Consider the following 16497-nt stretch of genomic DNA (forward strand, 5'->3'; position numbering starts at 1 on the left):
TATCCAGGGCTCATGTATGAGATTACTAACAAGCATTACTGAATAATCAGATGAGGGACAGTTTGCTATGTCTACTAGGTGGCTAGAGTCTGATCCTCAGAGCCTATGGTTTGGACGGTCAACAACGCTTGGGCCCACAGAGGCTTGGCCTCCTGACCGGGTCTGTACTCTCTGCATCTGAGTCCTCCTTATTTATTGACTGATTGTTTAAGGGACGCTGCCTGTCTTAGGTGGTCAGTGTAAATTCCTCAGTCTTAACCAGTCATTGAGACTCATTGCAGCATGGCAATGTCTCTGTCTTAAGTAGCCGAGGTTCCACGTGATCCTTACCCGTCTCTGGCCACACGTCCAGCATAAACAGCTGCCATCCGAGGAAGGCAGGGAGGGAGGAGATCAGCTGGGGACCCCATGCGCCCGACGTTGCTGGCCCACCACCTGCTCTAAGGTGACCAAGCAGGATCACTGTGCTGAGGTTCAATCCAGTTCTTAGGGGATCTTACTCTCTAGCATGGGTAGCAAATGAGTAGCCACTCAGTATTCACTTGGAGAATTACTTATATCATAAATTTGAGCATGTAGCTGATGAATATCCCGACAAGTGTATATTGTTCCACAACCTCCTACAATGCTGTTGGACTAAGTTCCAATCAATTTCTGGGTTACTGAGCTACATCTTGATGCTGATTGCTTCCTAGTAGCCATCGGGTCGGTAAATGTGGTGGTTTCCATTCCCTAGAGCTCGGGGCTGCTGCCCTCTCAACCCATGCCAAGCCGGCGACGAAGCCTGAAGCGGACCCTGTGGATAATGAAGCCGTGGCCCCCGAATTCACCAACCGGAACCCCCGGAATCTGGAGCTCTTGGCAGTCGCCAGGAAAGAACGGGGCTGGAAGACGGTGTGGCCCTCTCGGGAGTTTTGGCACAGGTAACGCAGCCGACGCTCTGTACGGTCAACAAACGCTTCTCCAACCTTTACCTTGGCAGGTACTGTGCGGGGGACTGCCGGGACAGGACGCTGACGGAGTGGAAGGAGCCGTGGAGAAACGAGGCTACCCGAGTGAGAGACTGGATGCCTAAGACGTCTCTGAGGAGATGACACTTAAGACAACTGAGCTCTGAAAGCTGAGGAGGGGACCAAAGGGTCTGTGTGGAATAGCAGAGGAGACCCCAGGTGTAAAAGTATACCCGAAGGCCTGTAGGCAAAGGGGATGCGAATGGCAGAGCGGATAGGGGACAGATTTACCTTTGTCAGTCAAGGGTACAGTTTAAACTGTGCATGTATTTTCACTGCAGTGGAAAGTTAGATGTTTTTAAGGTTTGAGTTTGAATTATATGGGTTTTAAAGATCCTTCTAACTGTATTGGACAGAATATATTTATAAGGGGACAAGAGTAGAAGATAGATGACCAGTTTTAAAAATAACGCCAAACTACTGCTATCCAGTTGATTCTGACCTTTAGTGGTCCTGTGGTGATGTGCTGTGGAGTCGGTTCCGACTCATAGTGACCCTGTACCGGGTTTCCGAGGCTGTAAATCTTTACAGGAGCAGAAAGCCTCATCTTTCTCCCACGGAACAGCTGGTAGTTTCGAACTGCTGACTTTAAGGTTCACAGGCCAGTTTGTAACCACGAGGCTACCAGAGCTCCCTAGTAACCCTGTAGGAGAGCAGAACTGTCCCAAAAGGTTTCCAAGGCTGTGATATTTCTAGCAGCAAACCCCCACATCTTTCTCTGGAGGACTGGCTACATACCTTCTCATTTCGTCCTTAAAACTATGAGGTGATAGAATTTTTGCATTTTATGGGGCAGGGGAATTGGAGCTTAGGGAGACTTAAATAACTACCTCAAAATGACATGATTATACTAAGTTCCTGAACTAAGATTTAAACTTGTTCTCTCTGACCTCACAGCCAAGGCACTAAATTATTACCACTTAGGTGCCATCGAGTTGGTACCGACTCAGTGACCCTATGTACAACAGAACGAAACACTGCCTGATTTTGGGCCAACCTCACAATTGTTGCCAAGTTTGAGCCCATTGATGCGGCCACTTTGCCAATCCATATCGTTGGGGGTCTTCCTCTTTTTCTCTGACCTCCACCTTACCAAACATGATATCCTTCTCCAGTGACTGTCCCTCCTGACAATATGTCTGAAGTATGAGAGACGAAGTCTGGTCATTCTGGCCTCCAAGGAGCACTCTGTCTGCACTTCTTCCAACACAGATCTGTTGGTTCTTTAGGCAGCCTGTGGCACTTTCAGTATTCTCCTCCAACACCATAACTCAAATACTGTACTTTAATTTATATGGGGAAAACTGAGCATTCCCATACCCAAAAATGAAGTCCTGGTGTGATGTGCTCTAGGATAAACACTGGACTTCTAACCACAAAGTTGGTGGTTCAAACCCACCAGCCTCTCCTAGGAAAAACCTATACAGGGCCACTGTGACTTAGAGCACACTTGACAGCACTTAACAGCAGGCCCCCACATCCCTAACAGACAACACACAGAAGCCGAGACAGCACTAACATGCGGTGTTTATAGACAGTTCAGAGTGATGGCAGCTTGATGAGGAAAGGCCGAGTATCGTTCTCGGGGAAGGAGCATGGTGAGGCTACTCTGGCTGCCTAGGGTGCCTGCCACTTGCTGCACAACAAGCATTGCTTTCTAGTTTAACCATTATTGCTAAAAATGAAAATCCTCTTTAGATTTTCTTTTGGTTGGTTAGTGTGGGTCTTTCAGAAAAGTATAACGGCATGAAAATGAACTTCAAAAAAGCAGGGATACCTATATAAAGTTAAAGGAATAGCTTCCAGATCACAACTGTGTCATGTATTTTTCCGTTCAACGGATGTTGGGACATACGTCACCTGTTTGCCATTATGCTAGATGCAGGAGATACAACAATGTCATCTGTGTGTCTCCAAAAGTCTGGTAGTTTAACGGTGGAATATGGACTAGGGATAATAAAGTGTTACAACAATACATATGTGTTTAGAATATACAAGTAGAAGCTGGAGTGTTTTTGTTGTTAAGTGCTGTCGGATTAGTTCCAATTCATAACGACTCTATGTACAATGGAGTGAAACCCTGCCTAATCCTGTGCCATATTCACAGTTGTTCATTTGAGTCTGTTGCTGCTGCCACTGTGTTAGTCCTGCTCGTTGCAGGTATTCCTCTCCTTCGTTGACCAAGCATGATGTCCTTCTCCAGAGGGACGGTCCCTCCTGATGACATGTCTTGGTGTAGGAGACAAGGTCTCAGCACTGTGGCTTCTAAGGAGCGTTTTGGTTGTACTTCTTCCATCACAGATTTGTTTGTTCTTCTGGCAGTCCATGGTACTTTCAATATTCTCCAACACCGTAACTCAAATGCATCAGTTCTTCCATGGCCTTCCTTATTCCGTGTCCAAGTTTCACATGCATAGGAGGCTACAGAAAATACCATGGTTTGGGTCAGACGCACCATATTCCTCTAACTGATAGCTTTGCTATTGAACACTTTGCAAAAGTCTTGTGCAGCAGATTTGCCTAATGAGTATTTTGAGTGCCTTCCAATCATGTGTCTGACCATGTTCCACTACTGTTTATAAGGTTTTCAGTGAGTAACCATTCCAGAAGTAGTCCACCTCTCCTTCCTAGTCTGTTTCAGTCTGAAAGTTTCACTGAAACCTCTTCACCATGGGTGACCCTTCCAATATTTAAATTACCGGTGACATGGCTTCCAGCCTCACAGTATACACAAGTCACCTCAGTGTGACAAACTGACAGACAAATAGTGGTTAGAGAGTGGTAGTGTGTTGTGTCGGCTCTGACTCATAGTGACCCTGTATAGGGTTTCCAAGGAGCTGCTGGTGAGTTTGAACTGCTGCCTTTGCAGTTGAAACTGACTTTGTGGTCCAGTTCATTTTGCTACAAGGCCACACCAGATCTGTGAATTTAAAAATTTTTCCTGTTTTTATTGCTTGTCTTTAACTTCATATTCCAATTTATTATTGTTTTTTAACATGCAGAAAAATGTTGTTGTCAGTCTTTTCATAAGTGACTTTTGGTCTGATGTCATATTTAAATTATTGTTATGTGCCATCGAGTCATTTCGACTGACAGCGACCCTGTGTAGGGTTTCTAAGGAGCGGCTGGTGAGCTTGAACTGCCAACCTTGCTGTCCAACACAGTAACCTATAGCACCACACCAGAACCCTGTCATATTTAAATAGACTTGCCATATTTTGAGATATCTTTATTCTATCTCATTTATTTTGGTGTGAGTTAAAATATAAAAGCAGAGAAAGAATGTCCCATTACACGGTGTATGGTTGGCAACTTTAATTACTTAAACATAAATATAGATTTTCTTTTTCATTTTATACTCTTTTTTTTTTTTTCCCCCCCTTTGTTTAGGTTACGAGTCATAAGGACTCAGCATCATACAGAAGCATTTGTTGAGCATCTAAGTGGCCAGATTGTGGTTTCGGCATCCACTCGTGAATGGGCTATCAAAAAGCACCTATATAGCACCAGAAATGTGGTGGCTTGTGAGAGTGCAGGAAGGGTGCTGGCAGAGCGATGCTTACAGGCAGGAATTAACCTCATGATCTATCAACCCACCCCTTGGGAGGCAGCCTCAGACTCGGTACGTATGTATGTTTGTTTGCTTTCATGTGTTATCTAAATAGTATTATGTTCATTCCTAACAACTTTCGGTAGTTACATAATTATAATAGTTCTCATTTACTAAGGCCTTTTTGCATATCAGACCCTGGAGTGAGTATTTGGATATGCACTGCTTCATTTGGCCTCACAGCACCCAGCCACGTTGTCATGTGCCGTTGAGTAGATTCTGAATAGTGACCCGTTAAGACAGAACAGAACTTGACGTCAGTGCAGAACAGGGTGCGTGTGAGGTCATCGCATGGGCAGGCAGTATGAATGAGACGAAGCAGGAACCTGAGTACAGGCAGTGGATGCGATTTCACCAAGAGCACAAGATGGCAGGGAACATATATTTAACTTCAGTCATCAATGGTGACGTAAGTCAACAGGACATGCTGGTTTGGATCTGAGTCTCTGCAGTTGAGTCTGACAAAGATCTAACAGTTGTGTTTAGGGGCTGCTTACTGTCCGTTTATGGACATGCTGCCCCTTGTCTTGAAGAAAGCTAGAACATGAATACATCCAGAACTTTCCATTTCTACCAGCAGGTTTTAAGAGAAGATAACTTTGGGGGACAAATTAGTAAGGGGATAATACCAGGACAATTTTGAATTTGTTCAGTGGTTCAAGAAGTTTTTTGATGCAAACTGTGACTTTTGGAAAAGACTATGATTCTGTAGCTGCCAAACAAGGGCAAGAAATGGCAGTGGCTCCTTCCCTTGTTGCTCTGAATAAAGCGAAGAAACCTCTCGGCACAAGCAGTGCAGCTCCACAGAGGCCCATTTCAACACAGAGAACCACTGCAACTTTTAATTTTAAGGCTTGCTGGGTGTGGTGAGAAGGAATCCTGGTGTGGGCAATGGGGACGATGAAGCAGCTGAGTTGCTGCAGCGGTCAGCATATTGAAGCGTAACCTGGAGAAGGAGCGAAATTTCTACTTTGGAAAGTTGAGGAATGTTGAATTGATTTGCCAGGAGAATGAAGGGGAAAATGACCCTGTATTGCAGAGGATTCTGGACATTTTCTATGCCGCAGATGAAGGCTTTGTGAGACCTAATGAAGGGGCCATAGGAGGAATAAGAACTCTAGTTCCTGGAGCCGCAGAGCACCGTTCATCACTCCAAATCATGCGCTTAACTGGAACATACTCCCTTTTATGATTCTTAGAGGACTCACTAGTTTCTTTTCATAAAAAGTACCTCTTCTTATAGTGCATTTTGCAGAAGTCTCAAGCCTTTTTCCATGAGCTTGAGGTAGGAGCTTTTGTCATGTGGCAGAGCAGTGTTAGCATTGAGTTGGCTCACCCAGAAAACACAGGCTGACCATGGGGCTCACCATGTGGTTGCTGGAGAAAGTGTCAGTAGAGATATAAAAAGACTTAAAGAAATCTTAAGCTAATGTGAAATCTTGTCAGAATGTTTAATAAACAAATGCCTTAAGAACATTTAAAATACGCTTCCATATTTCAGAATATAAAGCGTAACATTAATAGGGGAAAAAGCCTCAGGGTTTCCTAGTCTGTAATCTTCACCGGAGCCTATTGGCAGGCTTTTTCTCTCATGGAGCTGCTGGTGGGTTCAAACTGCTGACTTTTGGTTAGTAGCTGAACACCTAATCATTGTGTCACTGGGACTCCTTACCCATACAGGTGGGAGTAGTAGTTTATACAGAAACTGCGGCTCAGGTTGACTTGCTGGACTTCAACCCAGGATGATTGATTCTACAGCTCTCCATGTCAACCATTGTTCATGTTAACATCTTTCCCATACCATATTTTAAAACACTACTCGTTTTTTATCTCTACGTTTCCTGGTTTTTAATTATGACATTAAGATCACTTTCTGAAAAACCAGTAGGGTGGGAAGTTAGCAAGGATCAAGTCAGTTTCCTGTTTATGTCTCTCTCTTGGAAAGGGAGCCTATTTCTTGTAAGCCTTACTTGTGGTACTAACTTATCCTTTTCCCTGTTTTTTTTGGATCTTGAAAACCAGATCAAACAACTGCAGGAAGCAATGACAGACAGTGGTGTGGTGCTCCAGGAGCCTCGGAGAATCTACCAATAACCTAGAAATGGTCATTGTTTGAACTTGTAAATAGAACCCTATCAGCTCTTGGCATCCATCAGAAGATGCATCGGGAAGAACGCCCGCATGGAGGCTTTATAACAATGGAACCGAACCAGTAGAATCTTGTTTGTAGTAAAGCTCACCTTTCCCCCATCCCACCCCTTTGTAATTTGTTTATTTTTTAAATTAAAGGCTGAATGTTGGCTTTCTCTTGGGCATGAGAAACGTAAGGAAAACAATCACCAGCTTTAATGAACTTTTGGAGGACAAATTAAGAGTTGTTTTTAAGTTAAAGAATAAAGGCATATTGTTTTTATGTTTTGGTTATATGAGAATTTCTCCGCCATTAAGCTCACTGTGGCAGAGTACACATAGATGTATGTAAAGCCCTTAGTACAGTGTCTGGCTCAGAGTGGGTAATCTCAGCAAATGATCGTTGTTTCCTGCTCAGGCTGTGGGGGTGGGGATGGTTGTTACATGTTGACTGGGCTAGACCATGAATCTCAGTGATTTGTCGGACATTATGTAATCATTGTCCATTTTGTGGTCTGATGTGAGCAGCCAGTCAGTTGGCAGGGAAGTTGCCTTTGGGATGTGGTCTGTATCTCTGAGTTGGAACCGACGGGGTGGCATGTAGCTGCAGCAGCACATACGTGGCTATTCTGGCAAGAACTGTACTCTTTCAAGCACCCATTCATTTCACCGTCCTGTTCCCCAACCACTCCTGTCGCTGCCCAATGGACTCGTGACCAAATGGCCCTGGCGGCAGGGATGGCGGTTCTGTGTGGGATTTCCACTCACTTGACTACAGCCACTGCTGTGGTCCCTGAATGCTGAGTGCCCAGTACTGCACCATTCCTAGGGGGTGATCAGCCAGCAACTTGGGCAGCTAGATTACACTGGACACTTCATCATGGAAAGGGCAGCATTTTCTTACTGGGTTAGACAGACACCGGGGTTACTGATTTGCCTTCCCTGCATACAGTGCTCAGCCCACTACCACGTGTGGCTCTCAGAATGTCGGATCCACAATCAAGGGAACCCACCCACACAGCATTGTCTCAGCTCAAGGCACTCTTCACAACTAATGGAGTGCAACAATGGCCCGTGCTTTCAGATTCACCCTATTTCCCACCATTCTGAAACAGCTGGCTTGATAGAACAATCAAATGGCCTCAAAACAATGCCGGTGCCGGCTAGGAGGCAGTACCTCTCAGAACTGTGGAAGTGTTCTCCAGGAGGCAGTGCATGCTGGAACTCAGTGTTTAGAATATGATGATGTTTCTTTAGTCAAGATTCCGGGTTCTGGAATTCAGGGGTAGAAATAAACAGCACCACACGTCTAGTGATCCACTTGCACGGTTTTTTTTTTTGCTTCCTGTCCCTGCTATATTCTGTGGGTCTAGTGGTCTTAGTTCCAAAGGGAGTAAAACATCTACATGAAGACAACAAAGATTCCATGCCAAGACTGCCAAGTCACTTGAGGCTCCTCATGCTTCTGGATCAACAGAGCAGAAGTTACCGTATTGGTTGATGTGACTGATCGTGATTACTAAGGGGAAATCAATCAGGCTGATGTTACATAATGAAGGTAAAGAAGAGGATGTCTGGAATACAGGGCATCACTTAAAACATCTCTTAGTACTAGCATGCTGTAAAAATGACACCACACCATTCCTCCCATAGCATTCTCGGCTCAGCAGGGCTTCATAATTCATTGTAGCGGCCGCACGACTCAGACACCATACTCAAAGCATTGGGGCTTATCAGGAAAGTTAAGAGGTTACAATTGAGGGTTAGAAATGTTCAGGGGACAGTCTTACAGTTGGGACAGCCTTTCTCTGGCCTCTGCTCTGCCCTGGCCAAGTTACAGAGCTCTTTTCAGGCCAACTGCTAAATGCTCATAAGGCACACCACTTCACCATAAACCTCCTCTGAAGGCACTCGACTCCATGAGTCAGCAGACTTAGCATCCCCAATCAAATGCCTGAAGGTACCCCATTCTGCAAGCAAGCCTCCTGCCCAAAGTCACTCAGCTTTACTTGCACCACAGGTTGGGACGCCTATGTCTCTGTCTCGGGCTCTGGCTTCTGCTGCTGCAACTGCTGTCACAGGTTTCTGTCCCTGAGTTGAGAAGGTTAAATGCAGAGATCTTGGGGTACAAAGTATGTGCTTCACATCTGGCTCTTTAATGGTAATGAGACCTCCCTCACTCACTCCTGAGATGGCTAATTTTACACCCATAGTAGATTGCAAGTTTTCACAATCGCAATTAGCCCTGTTAACAATCACAAATGAATCACATCAGCACCTTCCCCTACCAGCTCTTATCCAAACCCATCAGGAAAAAGTCCTTTGGTGGGAGTTTACAAATACTACTTCTGGTATGGTACTGTGGATCAGTTGTTAGGTGCCCTCGAGTCGGTACCAACTCATAGAGACCTTATGCACAGCAGAATGAAACACTGCCTGATCCTGGGCCAACCTCAATACTGTTGCCACACTTGAGTCCATCGATGCTGCCACTTAAGCCAATATTGCCATCTGGTTGTGGATTTTCCTCTTTTTCTCTGACCCTCCACCCTACCAAACATGATATCCTTCTCCAGCAACTGGTCCCTCCTGACAAAATGTCTGAAGAATGAGAAACGAAGTTTGGCCATCTTGGCCTCCAAGGAGCACTCTGACTACACGTCTTCCAAAATGGATCTATTGGTTCTTTTGGCAGTCCGTGGCACCTTCGATATTCTCCTCCAACACCATAACTCAAAAGCATCAATTCTTCTATGGTCTTCCTTATTCACTGTTCAGCTTTCGCATGCATATGAGGTTATTGAAAATACCATGGCTTGGGTCAGGCACACCTTAGTCCTCAAGCTGACATCTTTGCTCTTCAACACTTCAAAAATTCCTGTGCAGCAGATTTGCATAATGCAATACATCATCTGATCTCTTGACTACTGCTTCCATGAGTGTTGATAGTTGATCCAAGAAGAATGAAGTCCTTGACAACTTCAATCTTTTCTCCATTGATAAGAATGTTGTTTATTGATCCAGTGGTAAGGATTTTTGTTTTCTTGACATTGAGATGTAACCCATAACAAAGGCTGTGCTCTTTGATCTTCATAGGTAAATGTTTTAAGTCCTTTTCACTTTCAGCAAGCAAGGTTGTATCATCTGCATATCGCAGGTTGTTAATGAGCCTTCCTCCAATCCTGATACCACGTTTTTCTTCATAGAACCCAGCTTCTTGTATTATTTGCTCAGCATACAGGTTGAATAAGTATGGTGAAAGAATACAATCTTGTCGCACACCTTTCTTAAGTGTAAACCATTCAGTGATCCCATGTTCTGTTCGAACAACTGCCTCGTGGTCCAGGTACAGATTCCTCATGAGCACAATTAAGTGTTCCGGAATACTCATACTTCTCAATGTTGTCCATAGCTTGTCATGATCCACACAATCAAAAGCCTTTGCGTAGTCAATAAAGCACGGTTAAACATCTTTCTGATATTCTCTGCTTTCAGCCAAGATCCATAGGACATCAGCAATGATATTATATCCCTGAATCCGGCTTGAACCTCTGGAAGTTCTCTGTCAATGTATGCTTGCAGCCGTTTCTGTATTACCTTTAGTAAAACTTTACTCTCATGAGATATCAAAGAGATTGTCCAATGATTTCTGCATTCCATTGGGTCACCTCTCTTTGGAATGGGCACAAATATGGATCTCTTCCAATTAGTTGGCCAGATAGTTGTCTTCCAAATTTCTTGGCAGAGATGAGTGAGTGCCTCCTGTGCCGTCTCACTTTCTTGAAAGATTTCGATGTTTATTCCATCAATTCCTGGTGCCTTGGTCTTTGCCAATTCCTTTAATGCACCTTGGACTTCCTCCTTCAGTATCATTGGCTCTTGATCATATATGTTACCTCTTGAAATGGTTGAACATGAACCATTTTCCTTTTGGTGCAGTGACTGTGTATTCTTTCCATGTTCTCTTCACAAGGCTGATTTTTTTTTTTTTAAGTTACAAAAATATAAGCATATTTAAAATATAGTCCACACATAGAGTAGTTCCAGCTAATTTAAGTTATACAGTACTTGGGAAAATCATTCAAATGAAAAGTCTTAAAAACATAGCTAGTGAATAGTACACAACCGTTCAAAATTCAGTTATTGCTAGTTACAGGCAACTTCTATTGGAGGCCATTCTCCTTAAAGGCAAGGGCAGTATTTAGGCATTCAAACTGTTGCTAAAGCTGTAGTTTAAAGAATTCCATCTTCTCTTGATGCTTTCTGCATCATTCAATAATTTGCCCAGAGAATCTTTCAATAATGAAAGTTGAAGCTTGAATTTTTTCTTCAGTTCCCCCAGCTTGAGAAATGCTGAGCGTGTTCTTCCTTTATGGTTTTCTGATTCTAGATCTTTGCACATTTTGTTGTAATATTTGGCTTTATCTTCTCGAGCTGATCTTTGAAGTTTTCTGCTCAGCTCTTAGACCTCCTCATTTCTTCCATTTGCTTTAGCATCTCAATGCTGGAGAGCAAGTTTCAGTTGTTGTTGTTGTTGTTAAGTGCCGTCGAGTCGGTTCCGACCCATAGCGACCCTGTACAGGGTTTCCGAGGGTGTAAATCCTTACGGGAGTAGAAAGCCTCATCTTTCTCCCGCGGAGCAGCTGGTAGTTTCGAACTGCTGACCTTAAGGTTCGCAGCCCAATTTGTAACCACTATGCTACCAGAGTACTGGACTGCAAACCACAAGGCCAGCAGTTGAAATCTACCAGTTGCTCCTCGGAAAGCCTATACAGGGTCACTATGAGTTGGAACCAACTCAATGGCACTTAACAACAACAATGGCTAGAAGAGACATTAATTAATTCACTGCGCTGCACATTCCCTAAGATATGTGATAAAGTCAATGAGAAGACTTAGGGCAAGATGGCGGACTAGGCAGCCAACACAACATGGACCCTCTACAACAAAGATATGACAGATCAAATAAAACAGACACATGAAAATTCCGGATCCCTGAACTATAGAGAAAAGATTAGGGAAGAGGATTGAGTGCTTGCTTGGAGGAGAAGCTGAGCAGGATGGTGAGAGAGGGAGAATGGTGAATGGCTGGCCAGATGTGGCAAGACCATCTTGAAGTTTGTTAGCAACTATGGCAACAGAAGGTGGCTTGGCAGAGCAGATTTACACAGGCAATGGGTTGAATCCTTTTTCTCCACCCTCCCCTGATATAACCAGAGGTGTGGCCAGTTCCCACCCTCCTCCATCCCCAGCTCAGAGCCTGCTCTGGGAGTTCAGAGCCAAGTAGTTGGGAGCCATGTCAATGGGAGTTGGGGGCCGGCTGCACTGCTTTGGTGCACTGCTTTGATTTAGGCGGGCTCGGCTTCAGACCTACAGAGCCCACAGAACCATCAGACCAGCATTTAACCCGTCACCCTGCCCCTAGCTCCATGTGGTCCTAACAGACACTGAAACCAGCTTCATAAAGGGCCTCCATGAGCTACTGGATTGAGTACACTGAACATAGACGATACTGAGGTCGATAGGAAATCCGTCTACGACTAGGAATTCTGCCTGACACATCCTTCCCACACCCACCTTGTGAGCTCCTTGGCTTGCAGGAGCCCCCCAGAGTTTTCTCTTCTCTGGGTCCAACAATTGCACTGTGTTTATCTTTTTGTTTTGTGTGTGGGGTTTTCTTTTTTCCTTTTTATTGTTTCAGTTTTTATTTTTTCTCTTCCTCTTTTTAGTCCTTTGATTTTATCCTTTCTACCTCCACTTTTGCTTTTCCCTCTTTTCTTATTTCTCATTTTCCCTCTTTTCTTCCTCCCCTTTTGATCTTTACTGCACTCTTATACTTTTTATCTTCCCTCTCCCTGGTTTTTCTAAGTGTTTAAAAAATGTACTCCTTTTGTTTCCTCTCCTATTTTTTTCTTCTATAGCTCCATTTCCATTCCATGTCCTTTATGGTTATTATATACTTTTTTCTCTTTTGGTCACTGCCTGTTTTTTTCTCTTTATTAATTTCTTTTCCTTGTTGATTCCTTGTTTGTTTATTCTTTTGTGTCCTGGTATGTGTGTGTGAGCGAGGTTTTCTCTTTCCCACTCAACAGGAGACAGCAATCTTGTCTACACAGCTTAGCCACAACATCACCCTCTGCAGTTCCACCCAATGGGCAAGAGTCAATACCAGCTCCCATGCCACCTGACCAACAATAAACAGAAGCCAACACCAGCCAAACCCACCCTAAACTGAGATGCACAAACAGTGAATAAGAACATCACACACACTTCCATCTAACTACACCCACAGGAGACAGATGATGAGAACCTAAGAAGAAATCAATAAAAATCATCAATTAAATACAAATATCACAGTGCCACAATGCATGGAGACAACAGACAATTTTAGCTCACACAAAGAAATGAGAACGACTTAAACAAATGACCAAGATGCAGAGCCAGAAAATGTTTTGAGGAAGAGGAAGTAATGGAACTAACTGAGAAAGAGTTCAAAAATCATAGTTAGACACTTTCCAAAGGACTGCCAGAAAGATCAAGAAAATCAAGGAGAACGCAGAAAAAGCTCCTTTATGAGGAATTTCCTGATTCATTCAATTGTTTGAATTTGATTCAGTGTTTTGATATCAGGAGATAAACCACCAGGAACACACACAATCTGTTAATCTATTAAAGCTGCTACTGTGAGCATGTCAAAAACTTTGGTACAGTATCTCCAAGCACTAGCATTTCCATACTTGGTTTGGTACTTATCATAAAATTCATACACCTGTGTCATCTGTCTATGCTCATGATTTCCTTGTAAGAGTGTAATACGATCAGGCCATTTAGCCTTTAGTGCAAGAAGACCTTCACTTGAAGGTCTCCAAACTATAATAGCCTCTGTTTACAAAATCATCCATAAATATGTAGTTTGTATCAGGAACCTGACCTTCAGTTTGGAACAGTTCACAGAGGTCATAAAACTGTCCATGTATGTCTCCACACACTGTTACTGGTGTCGATACTGGCTGAACATTTGATTCTTCCAAGAGGAGGTCACAAAATAACCACATAGCCGCTCCTTTAGAAAACCAAGAAGATGAAGTCTTGAGTTAAAACGAGATTGTGAATGGATGTTCTCCCTTGCAAACTATCACTCAATTCACAAACACTTCAGGTTGTTCTCGGGAAGGTACATGCATAGTCACGCTATTTCTACATACTTGTCCAGGTCTAGGGGCATCATTTTTAGAAATATCCAACTATGTTGCACATTAATGATATACGGATGTATGGCAGTAATGAACACTGAGAGGCTTCTTGTTATTGTTAGGGGCTGTAGAGTCGGTTCCAAATCACAGTGACCCTGTATAGGGCTTCTGATGAGTGACTGGTGGGTTTGAACTGCTGACATTGTAATTACCAGTCCAGTGCTTATCCTAACAATGCCACCCCAGGACCCTGAGATAATGCTGGCTATTTTGGTTAAGATTATGTGTCAGTTTGGCTGGACCATGAGTGCTCAGTGTTTGGCACGTATTTAATGATGTCATTGGGCAGTTACATAATGATGTAGTCATTCTCCCTATTGTGATTTGATGTAGTCATCTTCCATTTTTTTATAATGCCTGTTTCTACATTACAACTTGATCTTTGGGCTATAACTATGTCAATAAGTGAGACATCGTTTATTTATTTAGCAGTGAAAAGTATTACTCCTACTGGTAATCCAAATATTCTATTTTTAAAAGATAACACAAATTTGTATGCACCAGCATTAAAAGGAATATCTGTATGATCATATCTAAAAAGCTATCATAACCCAGTGATTTAAATATATTTGTTTGGTCAATAAATGTCACCATGTTGTTGAGGCCTTAAAAATATGTAATTCTTTCTACTTAAAACAGAACGGCCAACACTTATCTGTCAGTTTGTTGTACTGTGGTGGCTTGTGAGTTGCTGTGATTCTGAAAGCTATGCCACTGGTATTTTAAATACCAGCAGGGTCACCCATGGTGGACAGGTTTCAGATGAGCTTCCAGACAAAGACAGACTAGGAAGAAAGAGTGATGAACTACTTCCAAATATTTAGTCACTGAAAACCTTATGAATAGCAGAGAAACACTGTCAGATATACTGCTGGAAAATGAGCCCCTCAAATTGGAAGGCACTCAAAATGCAACTGGGGAAGAGCTGCCTCCTCAAAGTAGAGTTGACAGTGATGATGCGAATGGAGTAAAGCTCGTGGGAGAAAAGCCCACAGACCTTCATTTGCTGATGGGGCACAACTCAAAATTAAGAGAAACAGCTATAAACATCCATTGAAAATCGGAACATGGAATGTACGAAGCATGAATCTGGGGAAATTGAAAGTTGTCAAAAATGACATGGAAAGCATAGACATCGATATATTAAGCATTAGTGAGCTGAAATGGACTGGTATTGGCCATTTTGAATCTGACAACCACATGATTTACTATGCGGGGAATGACAAATTGAAGAGGAATGGTGTTGCATTCATTATCAAAAAGAACATATCCAGATCAGTCATGAGGTACTGCACTGTTGGTGATAGGATAATATCCATGTGCCTACAGGGCAGCCCAGTTAATACCACTATTATTCAAATTTATGCACCAACCACTAAAACCAGTGAGGATGAAACAGAATTCTACCAACTTCTTCAATGTGAAATTGATCAAAGAGGCAATCAAGATGTATTGCTCATTACTGGTGATTGGAATGCAAAGGTTGGGAACAAAGAGGAAGGATCAGTAGTTGGAAAATATGGCCTTGGTGATAGAAATGATGCTGGAGAATGCATGATAGACTTCTACAAAACCAATGATGTATTCATTTCAAATGCCTTCTTTAGACAGCATAAGAGACGACTATACACATGGACCACACCAGATGGAAGACATAGAAATAAAGCTGACTACATCTGCGGAAATATACGATGGAAAAGCTCCATATCATCAGTCAAAACAAGGCCAGGGGCAGACTGTGGAACAGACCATCAATTACTCCCATACAAATTCAAACTGAAGCTGAAGAAAATGAAAACAAGTCCACGAGAGCAAAAATATGACCTTGACTATATCCCACCTGAAGTTAGAGATCATCTGAAGAACAGATTTGATACATTAGACAATAAAGACCAAAGACCAAAAGAGTTGTGGGCTGACATCAAGAGCATCATACATGAAGAAAGCAAAAAATCATTGAGAAGACAAGAAAGAAGAAAAAGGTCAAAATAGATGTCAGAAGAGACACTGAAACTTGCTCTCCAGCATAGATATGCTAAAGCAAATGGAAGAAATGAGGAGGTCCAAGAGCTGAACAGAAAATGTCAAAGATCAGCTCGAGAAGATAAAGCCAAATATTACAACAAAATGTGCGAAGATCTGGAATCAGATAACCAAAAGGAAGAACATGCTCAGCATTTTTCTCAAGCTGGGAGAACTGAAGAAAAAAATTCAAGCCTTGACTTTCATTATTGAAGGATTCTTTGGACAAATTATTGAATGATGCAGAAAGCATCAAGAGAAGATGGAAGGAATACACAGAGTCACTGCACCAAAAGGAAATGGTTCATGTTCAACTGTTTCAAGAAGTAGCATATGATCAAGAGCCAATGATACTGAAGGAGAAAGTCCAAGGTGCATTGAAGGAATTGGCAAAGAACAAGACACTAGGAATTGATGGAATAAAAATTGAAATCCTTCCAGAAAGTGAGGCGGCACAGGAGGCACTCACTCA

The 16497-nt window shown here is 42.9% G+C and overlaps 1 protein-coding gene and 3 pseudogenes across 1 annotated transcript in view; 3 read left to right on the forward strand and 1 right to left on the reverse strand.

Annotated features, from left to right (window-relative positions):
- The window catches only part of MRPL18 (mitochondrial ribosomal protein L18), a 7767-nt gene extending 1053 nt beyond the window's left edge, over nucleotides 1–6714 (forward strand). The window contains exons 2-4 of the mRNA XM_006868466.1: nucleotides 737–923; nucleotides 4401–4632; nucleotides 6643–6714. Coding sequence (XP_006868528.1) covers nucleotides 737–923; nucleotides 4401–4632; nucleotides 6643–6714 — 491 coding nt within the window. The remainder of the gene's footprint in view (nucleotides 1–736; nucleotides 924–4400; nucleotides 4633–6642) is intronic.
- Nucleotides 4988–5812, forward strand: LOC102836728 (annotated as a pseudogene).
- Nucleotides 6715–13241: 6527 nt separating the features above from the next.
- On the reverse strand, nucleotides 13242–13978 carry LOC102812173 (annotated as a pseudogene).
- Nucleotides 13979–14024: 46 nt separating this feature from the next.
- LOC102812548 overlaps nucleotides 14025–16497 on the forward strand; it is a 14871-nt pseudogene continuing 12398 nt past the window's right edge.

This window comes from Chrysochloris asiatica, unplaced genomic scaffold (genome assembly GCF_000296735.1).
Source record: "Chrysochloris asiatica unplaced genomic scaffold, ChrAsi1.0 scaffold00117, whole genome shotgun sequence".
NCBI classification, from domain to species: Eukaryota; Metazoa; Chordata; class Mammalia; order Afrosoricida; family Chrysochloridae; genus Chrysochloris; species Chrysochloris asiatica.